Source organism: Nycticebus coucang, chromosome 1 (assembly GCF_027406575.1).
Source record: "Nycticebus coucang isolate mNycCou1 chromosome 1, mNycCou1.pri, whole genome shotgun sequence".
NCBI classification, from domain to species: domain Eukaryota; kingdom Metazoa; phylum Chordata; class Mammalia; order Primates; family Lorisidae; genus Nycticebus; species Nycticebus coucang.
The window spans coordinates 33,246,219-33,259,768 of record NC_069780.1 but is presented as its reverse complement, the minus strand read 5'-3'; the positions used below and the strand labels follow the sequence as shown (position 1 = coordinate 33,259,768).

Here is a 13,550-nt window from a genome sequence, read left to right as displayed (position 1 = left end):
GGAAGTAACACAGGTATTTTGAGAACAAATAGTAATAAAGTATGCAATTGCCTGCTTGTTCTCAGTGAAGTAGGAGGTTGTTGTTGGTTGAATTTGATCACAACCAAATCTCTATTTGTGTCTCTCTTTCAGGGGACACGATTAATATTAACTTAAAGCTTTCATTATTCACATTATAGAATTCATCTTATACAGAGATATCTAGTCATAATTATCTGCATGAGAACTTTGAATATACATTCTCACATCAAAGATGAAAATAACTATAAACTATCTAGAATTCTACTAGTAGGCATATTTTTCACATAGATGTGGGCATAGCAATTATGAAACTACTGCTAATACATTGCAGGACACAAAAAATTAACAAACGCAATGATGAAGTTGGGAGCTATAATTTTTACTGTTGGAAAAGACAGATACAGATCACTGAATTTGGAAAAACTTCTAGTCATGTTTGATTGAAATTAGATATATCACTATAAACTCATGATTTTTGATATAAGATAGTATAGATATATCAGTAAATATTGATGTGTATGGTTGTATATGTGGGTGGATAGGAATAGATCCTAATAGATTTATATAAAATACATGTCTCTGCTGAGATGACCTAGAAGCTATAACACTTCATTAGTAATGAGCACACCAAGTATCCAAATCTTAATTTCTAAATGCCATTCTTTACTAAAAGGAACCAGTGCTTCTTGTAGAAACATCTGACTCTAGGATTGGGACAGGAAAATAATAAGATGAGCCTATAATATTTTGTTACACCAGAAATTAAGGAATTGGTCATAGGAGGACTAGGCATTTCCAAAGGATCAGAATCTAGCTTAAAGGGACTCACAACCTAGGAATTAAAATAAAGAATAACAGTGATTGATTATAACTCATTTAATAAAACAAAAATTCATGAGCTGATACTAATATTAAAGAAATAGGACAGGAGAAAAAAATTCTTATAGTGTCAAATAATAAATACAGAAGGATGACAAAGTTGAAGATCACTATTTTGCAACTGTCATAAGCAAGAGCATCAAATGTAATTTCTTGCTTTTAGTATATAAAAGCAAGATATTACATAACCTCAAAGCATCTCCTTATAGACCGGGTGTGGTGGCTCACACCTGTTATCCTAGCACTCTGGGAGGCTGAGGAAGGAGGATGGCTTGACCTCAGGAGTTCAAGACCAGCCTGAGCAAGAGCAAGAGCAAGAAACTATTTCTACAAAAATTAGAAAATTTGGCCAGATGTTGTGGCAAGTGCCTATAGTCTCAGCTACTTGAGAGGCTAAGGCAGGAGGATAACTTGAACTCAGGAATTTGAGATTGCTATGAGCAGGGATGCCATAGTACTCTAGCATGGGGCAACGGAATAACACTCTGTCTCAAAGAAAAAAAAGTATCTCCCTACAAATTATTAATTCAATAAAGCAAAATAGTAAAATTATAGGAAAGATACCAGGCAGAGATCTCTTTAACTGAAATCAGTATCAGTGGGATAGTGTGCCTCCTGATAGGGTGCACTAAGAAGGACACAACATCTCCTCTGTGGTATTTCTACCAAAATGTACAACTTGAATCTAGTCATGAGGAAACATGAGACACGCTCAAACTGAGACATACTACAAGAAATTGGCCTGAACTATTCAAAATAAGTCCATGGTTTAAAAGACAAAAAAAGGCTAGAACTGTTTCACACTGAAGGAGACTAAAGAGACATACAATGAAATGTGCCATGATCTACTAGACTGCGGGTTAGATAGCAATACGTACCATATTAAATATCCTGTTTTGATAGCTGTATTATGACTTATGTAAGAGAATGTCCTATGTTTTAGGTCATAATTATTGGGGAGTAAAAGAAAACAATGTCTGCAACTTATGCCTGAACTGCCCCCAAATACATAGTAGTAAACATATAATAATTTTTTAGTTCTATTTTCTTCAAACTATGAAATCTCAATTATTTTAGCCTTTTAAGCCTATAGGAGATAAAAGAATTCAAAGAGTTACCTAGTTTAAGTGGAAGTTGGGAAAATTAAAAAAGGATTCATAGTTTCAATTCATTATATTTTAATAAAAAAATCATTGAGTGCCTATCCACAGGGAGGATGTACATAAATAGTTACAATGTAAGAGAAGATGGCAAGGAGCGATGGCTCATGCCTATAATCCTAGAATTGGGAGGTCGAGGTGGGTGGATTGCTTGAGCTCAGGAGTTTGAGACCAGTCTGAGCAAGAGTGAGACACTGCCTCTACAAAACATAGAAAAAACTAGTGGGGCGCTGTGGAAGAAGCCCGTAGTCCCAGCTACTCAGGAGGCTGAGACAAGAGGATTGCTTGAGCCCAAGAGTTAGAGGTTGCCGTGATCTATGATGATGCCACAGCACTCTACCCAGGGTGACAGAGTAAGTCTAGGTTTCAAAAAAAAGGGGGGGGGAGTGTAAGAGAAGCTTAATGGCTTAATGTAAGTACCAAAAATGAAGTATAAGAAAGTACTAAAGAAATTTTAAGTGGGAGTAATTCAATCTGATTCCTATATTAGCTAATATTTAACATTTACATTGTAGTAGGCATGGTACTAAGTGTTTTATATATTAATGCGTTGAATGTACCAACAGTCCCATAAGGTACTTTTATCACCATTCTACAGTTGAGGCAACCAAAATATAGGAAAGTTGATTATCTGGCCACAGGTTATCTACTTAGGTCGTTATAGCCAGATTACAAACTCAGGCAGGTTGACTCCATAGCAGAAGGCTTAATGAAGGTAGTGAGTGTAAAATCAACAATCAAGGAGAGTGCAAAGAAGGAAGACATAAAGATAGTAAACAGAGGTCATTTAAAAGAAACAGTAAAATGTTCAGAGGATGGTATGTAATATGTGGGGAGAAAAATAAGTGCGAGTAGAGAGTGGCAAATTGAACAGACTAGAAAGCATATTAGGATTCCATCATGAGGATTAACATAGGCTTTGTTAGTAAAGAAAATAATTCTTATAATATGCACCAAAAACTTGATGTAATTTGATGGATTCAGTACACAGAGTCAGTCTTTGAGACACATATAAACCAGTACCAATAAAATCTTATTATAATACAATTTCTGCTAAAAGATAGTATAAGAACACAAATTCTGAGAACATTTTCATGGTGACCCTCCACACCTGTACACAGTAATCTCATTTCATAAAGATCCCATTATCGTGCAAAGTTTGAAATTACCAGAACTAAAAACAGATCTAAAACTGCCACAATTGTGCCTTAGTTTAACAGAGACTATAAGTCCTTTAGGAAACGATGAATGAAATGTGAATAAATCACATAGCTCTGCTGTTAGTGCTGCTCCTTTGTCATGATGTTCGTGAAAACAAGGTGATCCAATTACAGGGCTGTAATGAGTAATATAAAACATGAACTCTGTTAGATATGAACTTTAATCAAAAAAATGACCAGATATGTATTTTTAATGTGAGATTTCCTTGATTAGTAGTTGATATAATTGATGCTCATATTAATAAGTGGCATTTGGAAAGCTCTGCTTTGCTTTCATTTCCTGATAAATAGAAATATTAGTGATATTTTTAATCTAGCAAACTGTAAGTTTAGCCTATTCAAATCTATAATATGACTAAAGTGTATACAACCCAATCCAACTGCAAGCACCATAAAGTAAACATTTAATTTGTTCAAAATGTTAGAAAATACGTAAAATTAAAACACTAACAAATTCCTTACTGATTGCTTTTGCATAAAATTAGCAAGAGACAGGAAAATCAATTTTATTATCATAAAATATCTTTGAGGAAGAGATCTTAATTCTGCAACATAATCTGCTATTCTGGGAGAATTCTAAATTATTTCCATGACTGATAGAATAGAAATGATTCATGAGACACAGGCAATATTACACAGCAAAACACAAAAGAAGAATATGAAAAGGAAAGGCAAACTCTTTCAAAGGGGATTTGAAAATCAAAAGTTACATCTGGCTAAATATAAAACTAAAGAATAGGTGAATAGTTGAAGAAATAAAACATGAACTATTCTAAAAAAATTCCCTATCCCCAAACACCCAAAAATGGTATTTAAAATTCAACAAGCATCCTTTACATGAGAAAAAGAAAAATCCATAGGGTCTCAAAAATGTGGAGGAGTAAAAACACAGTGGGGGGTGGCTGAAAATTGGTGTAATAATCTCGAACTGACACCACGGCTGCCCTAAAGATATTTGCTAATAATAGATATCTAGACTTTAACAGTAGGGCAAAGAAGAAAGACTAGTCCTTGATCTCTAGCATGGGGGAGAGTCAGAACCAATTTTTACTACATGAAAGTAGAAACTTTGAAAAGCTATATTCCCTTTGAAAAGATGCATTAAGCCTAGCCCAATGACAAAGGAAAATGATACAAGAATCTGAGCTTAGGATGTCAGCAAGAGGGCCATAGCCCCTAGAAGCCCCTAGCACCCACCATCCCCAAAACAACAGCATCAACAATGAATAAACAACTTTATTTTAATGAAAATAACTAAAGGAGACCACTGGAGTACTTCAAAAGAGTAAGGGAAACTCCAGTGAACAAAGAAACTCAGGATAGCCACCTAGGGAACAGATGGAAACACCTCCCCTCCTCTACCCCATCCCCCAGCAGGGACCAGCTGGGAACAGGAGGAACTTCTCCCTGTGGGGAAAAGGTAAGCAAGAATGTCCCAAAGCCCCAGAAACACACTGGACACCTACATTCCTCACCACTGGGGTCCTCTGCAGTTCTCACAGGCACTGAGCCCACCTGACAGAGTGCTCTGGAGGCCACATAGCTGTGCTCTCCGGACCCCCACAAAGAGCCTACACTGTGCCCTGCCTCCTATAGCCTGTGTGCTACTGCACAATGCCATTTTGGAATGAGAACTATTGCTAGAGTGTGCCTTGCATGAAGCCCCTCATCTCTGAGACTAAGCTACTGGCAAACCACACCGACTGGGTGGCTCAACATCCCCAAGCAGAGCTGCAACCAGATGTAACACCCTTTCCCCAAGGCCCAAGCAGCAGTGGAGCTGCTTCACTTATCCTTCCCAGTCCTCAGTTGTGGCAAGTGTTGAAGTTGCACAATCCCTTTTGGAAAAATGGTGCCCTGGAAGTACCAATCCATCTATCTTTCTCAGTTGTAACTGCACCCTGCCACTAAGGGTCTGAGCTAAAGCTACATATCATCTCCTAAGAAAACTGTGCCTTGGAAGCTGCTCCACACACATCTATTCACAGCATAACCCTGCCCACCTGGGCTGGAACTGAAGCAACATGAGCCATCCCAGGGAAATGATGTCTTGGCAACTAAAGCAGTCACTGCCCTCTGTGCCTGAGCTGAAGTGGTATCCAATCTCCTAGGAAAACAATACCTTTGCTGCCCAGGCAGTCACTTCTCACCAGGGCCTAAGTAAAAGCAGTGTCCTGCATCCCTGAATGGTCACACACCTGTTCCTAACCTGATGCGTACCCTGCATCCCAGGGAAACAGTGCCAAGGCCACATGAGATAGCCAGGGACTCTTGGCTTGAGTTGAAGAGGTATGTCATCCCCTGCAGAAGTGGTATTGGCCTAGCTGAGCAGATACACATCCTGTGCTGAGTTGACATAGTACTTGGCATCCCATGGAAACAGAGCAGAGGCTGAGCTGAGACAGCCCATCTTACAAGCTAAACAACACTAGTACCCTGATTCTCTGGAGCTTGACTAGCCTCCTAGAGTTAGAGCTGCAGAAACACTCATCTCCTAGGAAAGTGGAGTCAAGGCTGTGCTGTTCCCTGCACCTCAGGGCCCAAATGAAAACTAATGTGCTGCCATTCCCAGGTACTTTCTACCAATGTAGTAAAGTTGCAGGATACAAAAATCAACATCCAAAAATCAGTAGCATTTCTATATGCTAACTGTAAACAATCTGAAAAAGAAACCAAAAAAGTAATTCCATTTGTAATAGCTACAAATAAAAACAAAATACTTAGTAATAAACTTAACCAAAGTAAAAGATCTCTGCAATAAAAATTATAAAACATGTATAAAAGAAATTGAAAGGAACCCACATACACACACAAAATGGAAAGATACTCTGTGTTCACAGATTAGAAGAATCAATATTGTTAAAATGTCCATATTACCCAAAGCAATCTAAAGACTGAATGCAGTCTCCATAAATATAACAATGACATTCTACATAGAATTAGAAAAAACAATCTCAACATTCATATGGAACCAGAAAAGAGCCCAAAGAGTCAAAACAATCCTGAGCAAAAAGAACAAAAATTAAGGAATGACACTACCTAACTTCAAAATATACTACAAAGCTATTGTAACCCAAACAGCATGGTACTGGCATAAAACCAGACACATAGACCAACAGAACTTAGATATAAATCCACTCATTTACAGTCAATTCATTTTCAGCAAAAATACCAAGAACATTCCTGGAGAAAGTACAGTTTCTTTGTTAAATGGTGCCAGGAAAATAAGATGTCCATATTCGGAAGAATAAAATTAGACCCTATATCTCACCATATAAAAAAAATCAAATCAAAATGAATTAAAGATTAAATGCAAAACCCAAAACTATAAAACTACTAGAATGAAACATAAGGGAAATACTTCTGGACATTTTGTTTATTTTATGAATGAGACCTCACAAGCACAGGTAAAAGCAAAAATGGACAAATAAGATTATATCAAAGTAAAAATCTACACAGCAAAAGAAACAATCAACACAGATAATCAGCAAAAAGGGAAAAAATATTTGCCAACTATTCATCTGACAGGAGTTAATATCCAGAGTACAAATAATTTAAACAACTCAACTGCAAATAAAAAACCCCATTAAAACTGGGCACACATTTAAATGGCCAACAGTATATGAAAAATTGCCAACATCACCAATCATCAGAGAAAAGCAAATCAAACCCACAATAAGATGCCATCTCACCCTGGTTAGAAAGACTATTATCAAAAATACATAAAATAGTAAGTGCTGTCAAGGGAACTTACATGGGAAATTCTTACAAACTGTTGGTTAGAAGGTAAATTAGTTCAGCAATTATGGAACACAGTATGGAGTTTCCTCAAAAAACTAAAAATAGAACTACCCTATGATCCAGCAATCCCATTGCTGGGTATATATCCAAAAAGAAAGAAAATCAATATATCAAAGAAATATCTGCATTCCCATATTCATTGCAGTGCTATTCACAGTAGCCAAAATGTTCATCAACAGAAGAATGGATAAAGAAAATGTAGCACATACATACAACAGAATACTATTTAGTCATCAGAAGGAACAAAATCCTGTCATTCAAGCCAACATAGATGAGTTTGGAGGACATCATACCGTAAACTCCCTGTCATCTGGAACTCAAGCAACTGGTGGCCCATGACTCAAAAAAAAAAAAAGAAAGAAAAAAAAAATCAAAAGAGTTTAGTTTATGGTGTGCCCTACAGTCAATAAGCCAATGCTTTCGATGCTTCATGCATCTCTCCCACGGCTCTTGTGTGTTCCATGTAATATTTCTAAGTGTGTTATGTGAAGTTAAAAAAAATATGGCAGTAAAGTTGAAAAACATATTGACTGCCACTTAACTAAAATTGTACACCATATTTATAAAGCTGTTTTATATACAGTAAAATTGGGTTAGAATAAGTGAAGTTTGTTTTTATTTGTCTTAATTTACTTTTAATAATATCAAGTCAATACAGTGTTTATGTATGGTACAATATGGGGCATAGAATTAGTTAGACGTACTTTTAATAGTAACTCTCAAGCAACTGGAAATTACATTTGTCTGGAATCTACCAACCCACAGGTGTTACATAATTGGGAGATTACTATAATAAGTAAAAGAAGATAGGCATAGAAAGATAAATATCATATGTCCTCACTCATATTTGGAAGGTTAAAAAGCTGATCTCTTAGAATTAGAAAGTAGAATGGTAGTGAGTAGAGCCTAGGGGTGGGGGTGGGTATAGCCAGAAGGATATAGTCAGAGGTTGGTTAGTGGATACAAAATTATAGCCAGGTAGAAAGAATAAAGTATAGTGCTCTATAGCACTACAAGGTGACAATAATTAATAACAATTTATTGTATATTTTCAAATAGCTAGAAGAGATTTTAAATGATAAATGTTTGAGGCAATGGATAAGCTAATTACCCTAACTGATCATTACACATTGCATACATGTATCAAAATATCACACTGTATTCCACATATATAATGACCATGTGTTAATCCAAAGAACAATAAAGGTAAGAAATTTTAAAAAGAATCTGAAACTGAAGCTGGAAATGATACTGAGTGGTCTTAAGTTCTAGTTTCTTGAGATGCGTAGCATAAGCAAATATAATCCCTTTCTGTGGGAATTTACTTATTCCAAACCCCACATATTGAGCAACCCCCAAATGAATTCACCATATAAAATTACAAAATTCACAGAGAAATAAAACATCAGAAGTGAAGTCAAAAGAATAAACAAAAAACAGAATTAGACTTCAATGAGCATCAGCTATTAGAAATAACAGACACAGAATATAAAATAATTATGTTTAAAAATAAAGAGGAAACCAAAACAAGGAAAAGGTTATTATCAAAAACAAACCAAATATAATTTCTAGCAATGAAAAATATAATCATTTAACTACAAATTCAACAATATAAAGATATTTTTTAAACATTTTAAACAATTGGGGGAAATATATGTGGTACTGGGCATTAGATGATGCAGAATATTTGTTAATTTTTACTAGGTATGATAAGGGCATTAGATTATTTAAGATCTCAAGATTTTTTATAGGTGTGTATAAAGTTGACTGGGACTTCTTTCAAAATACATCAGCAAAGAACAAAAAAGGAATAGATGAAACAAATGCAGGAAAGTATTTGAAATATTTTTCTTTTTAATTTTTTTTTTCTTTTTTTTGCAGTTTTTGGCTAGGGCCAGGTTTGAACCTGCCACCTCTGGTATATGGGGCTGGCGTCCTACTCCTTGAGTCACAGATGCCACCAGTATTTGAAATATTAAATCTGAGTGATGTGTATCTATAAAATTATTCATATAAAAAGAAAATGAAAACTCAATGGATAATATAATCAGAATGTTAGATAAAGCCAAAAAGAGTTCTAGAGAACTGGAAGACAGATCTGAAGGAAATGCCCAGATTATAAGTAAAACTTCAAGGAAATAAACACCTCACCTTCCTTTGGGCTCACTGCTGCAGGGAGACCACTCCAATCAAGGGTCCAAGTAGGGCAAGGGTGGGGAGAAAACATCACTTCAATGCCTTTTTCCTAGAAAAGGAAATATCCTTTTTCCAATTAATGAATTAATAAACTCTTATTACATTTTTGAAGTCCAAATTTCTATTTTGTACATTGGTGAAGATGAGCATAAGTAGTAATAGTCACTGGAGAGTCCCCCAAATACATATTTATTACATAAAAAATACAATATGCTGGGCTTTTTGGTAGGAAAGTTACTTGCCTATTATTTTTTATTTTGAGATAATAAAAAGTAATACCATTTTAAAATTATTAATAAAAAATACATAGCATAAGCTATCTAGAAATTACTGGATATAAAAGAGAAATGTCACCTGAAGATAAAAATTTTATCAAAAACAATCCACACAGAGATAATAAAAAAGTGACTCTGCATATGTCCATCAATGTCTGTCTTTACATATTTGAAAACTGCTAACGCCTAAAACTATACTTAGAATACTAAAAAGCTGCCACTTTAACACACATCCCTAAAACATCACTCATACCAGTCTTTCACAAGTGCCTTTAACATCGCTAGAAAAGGATTTCTCTTGGTTAACCAATTGGTTCCCAATGTTTTCAAGAATGAGACCACTTTTCAACATATTAAAAATTTCTTAAGCTTCTTCCTCAAGTTAGAAGTTATGCATTTATTTATTTGATCTATAGACAGTACATGGAATACATACAGATTCATAGACTGCTTCCAAATACATTCTAAGTCCACATCCCATAGTTGTATATATATACACATCGCCAGGTATTTTTATCTTTAAAATAACCAAGGAATAACCAAGTCAAAAGAAAAATTGCTGAGAATCCAGCATTAAACCCTTCTGTTATCAGTTTGTCTGAGATACTTCCATCATAAAACTAGCTTAATTTGTCTCCCAAAGGAAATAGTATATTCTTTTGCTAGAGCTAGAGATATAGTTATTGGCCTAGACGTCTAGAGCACTCAGTTTGCCTCCAGAAAGATCAACATCTATGATGTCATCTCTCTCTCCTATCTTCTTTACTCTAGTCTAGCCGCACTGACCTTACTGCTCTTCCACTTTTCAATAAACTTGTTCCTACCTTAGGATCTTTTAAAAATACAGCTCTATTGGGATATAATTTATATACCATAAAATTTACTCTTTAAAGCATACAATTCAGTGGTTTTTAGAATATTCACAGTTGTTCAACTCTCACTACTGATTTTAGAATATTTTTATCAAATAATGACACTTATATGTATTCAAGAGGTGAACCAGAAATCCCTCAGCAGTGAAAATATCTAATTAATACATCAAAATCTATACATGCCTTGATAACTTCCAAAATCAACTGTTCCATTATTTTATCAAGGCCATGGATTTTAGCTGAAGGGTTAAGGCATCAATATCCTTACCTAAGTTTTCTTTCGCATTTCTAAATAAGTAAACTTTCTATTAACTACAAAACTCAAACACTTCCTAATCCACGTAGGGAAATATAATGAATATTTTTCCAGTGCAACTCAGAAGAATAACTTATTTCATGAATTCTCCTCTGTTCAAATAAATCTTCAAATCATCTATTGAAAGCAAAACATTTTTGCAGATTATTTAAAATGGTAGGAAAAAGAAAGCCCATTGTTGAAAACTTTACAATTAGTACTATTAGAAATAAATTATGAAGCTGGAAGCAGAGGCTCCTGCCTGTAATCCCACTCTTTGAGGCTGAGGTAAGGAGATTGCTTGAGACAAGTCCATGAGTTCAAGAACAGCCTGAGCAACATAGCAAAACCTGTTTCTACAAAAAATAAAAATATCAGCTGGGCATGGTGGTTTATGCCTATAGTCTTAGCTAAGGATAAGGCAGAAGGATCACTTGAGCCCAGAAGTTTCAGATTGATCTATAACTGTGCCTAATGTACTCTAGCCCAGGTGACAGAGGGAGAACTTGTCTCAAAGGAAAAAAAGAAAAACAAATTATGCCCCAAAGAGAAAAAAATAAATCATATGCATTCTTATTACAATCACATTGAAATCAAAGATTAAAGTAAAAATAAAATTCAAATAATTCCAGAATTGTAAATTTAGATAAAATCTTGGAAAATAAATTGAGATACTCATTCTTTAAATTTCTTTAACTTCAAATCATCATCTCAAACTAAAAACGGCTGAGACCAAAACCTTGCAATAAATAGGTAAATAAGTTAAAATAATACACTTGAGCACGTGTGATCACTTGGTAATGTCCTGAATATAAGAAAAGTTTTAAGAAAAATTCTTTTTCAAAGTATACATTGTGACTTTCTTGACTCCAAACATACATTTTAAAACTCTTCAGTTTATTATACGTTGCTTAAATGTAAAAGACTAGTAAAAATATTAATTGGTAAAGAGTGATGTAAGATAGCCATGAATGAAATTTATAACAAAAATGATGTTAACAAATAATTACAGTTTGGGATAGAATGCTCAGCAACATTATTCACATGGAATTTTTCAAAGAAAATTTAAATGAAATAATTCAAATACCATTAACTTGGTCATAGTAGGTCTTGGTCCTCCTATAAATAAAGGATCATTTTGCTCTTCTACGTCTGGGACTTCACTTAAGTTTGGATGCTGTTCATTTGAGGAGGTCAACAATTCTGGTAAATGAAGAAATTGGATCCCACACTTAGAAGCTGCTGTTTTTATTCCTGGCACTTCCTGAATCCTCTGGTACCAAGAGGTCAGCAGTGGAAATTCTACCAGCTTCTCAGAATATTTCTGGCAGATAATTACCTAGGCAGAAAAAGGATAAAATACATTATTATGTATTTGTTTATTTGTAACAGCTGTAATGAGGTAACTTTACATACCACAAAAATCACACATTGTAAATGCACAGTTCTAATAGTGAGTTTTAGTAAATTTATGCAGTTGTGTAACTATCACCACAATCTAGTTCCAGAAGACAACGTCACCTCAAAAAGTTCCCTGTAACCATCTATTTGTAGTCAATTGTTATTCCCATCATCAGCTGTAGGCAACCACTGATATCTTCCTGGGTTAGAATTGCTTCCTTGGTTTATAATTTTACCTTTTCTAGAATTTCATATAAATAGGATCATAAAGTGTTTTTATGATAGTATTATGTTTTTGAGGTACATCCATATAGTTACATTTATCAAGTTTCTTTCTTTTTATTGTGAACAGTTCATTGTGCAGATACAATTTACCGATCCATTTCCTGGTTGATGGACATTTTCGTGTTTCCATTTTTTTAGCTATTACAAATACTATGACTACATATGTTTGTGTACCAGTGTGTGTGTGGAAATGTTTTCCATTTTTTAGGAGTAGACACTAAGAGTCAAGTTGCTAGCTTGTACGGTAACTGTATATTTAGCTTTTAAAGAAACTGCCGAATTGTTCTCCATGGTGGTCAGACTATTTTACAGTTTCCACTAGCAATCCATGGAGGTTCCAGGCTCCACAATTTGTCAACACTTGGTATTACCAGTTTTTTTGATTTTAGTCATTCTTGTGGGTGTGTAGTAGTATCTCACTGTGATTTTCCTTATTATTAATGATGTTGAGCATCTTTTCATGAGCTTATTTACCATTTGTATATGTTCCTTGGTGATGTGTCTTACAGTCTTATCCTTCGTTTCATAATATAAAAATTAAAGCAACTCAGTAAGAAGAGAATGAACCCAATAAAAAATGGGCAAAAGATATAAGCAGACATCTTACTATTATGAAAAAATGCTCACATCATATTTCATTAGAGAATTAAAACAAGGAGATACAACTACATACCTATTATAATGACGAAAATCCAGAACACCAACATCATCAATGATGGTGACGAAGTGGAGTAACAGGAACTCTCATGGCTAGTGGGAAGGCAAAATAGTACAGCCACTTTGAAATAATTTGACGGTTTCTTACAAAAGTAAATGCTATCTTACTATACGACCATGCAACCACTCCTTAGATGAGTTAAAAACTTATGTCCACATAAAAACCTGAACACAGATGCCTATAGCAGCTTTACCCACATTTGCCAAAACTTGGAACTGAGTAGGTGAATGAATAAAATGGTGGCACATTCATACAATGGAAAACAACTCTCACCAGAAAAAGAAAGAATACCAAGCAGAATCAATACAAGTAACAATGACAAGGTTTGTAAACATTTATAAATGACTGGAAATCATTTTTGAAAATTTTATATCTTGCATTCATATGCCTTATCATCTTTCACTGGTAGCATATTTTTAACCCTCTC

At 34.8% G+C, this 13,550-nt stretch overlaps 1 protein-coding gene across 1 annotated transcript in view; it reads right to left on the bottom strand.

The window, feature by feature from the left end:
- Positions 1-13,550, bottom strand: part of GSTCD (glutathione S-transferase C-terminal domain containing) — a 128,363-nt gene that overhangs the window by 99,307 nt on the left and 15,506 nt on the right. Inside the window, exons 4-5 of the mRNA XM_053561185.1 lie at positions 11,807-12,058; positions 9,233-9,326 (exon numbers count right to left, since the gene is read on the bottom strand). Coding sequence (XP_053417160.1) covers positions 9,233-9,326; positions 11,807-12,058 — 346 coding nt within the window. The remainder of the gene's footprint in view (positions 1-9,232; positions 9,327-11,806; positions 12,059-13,550) is intronic.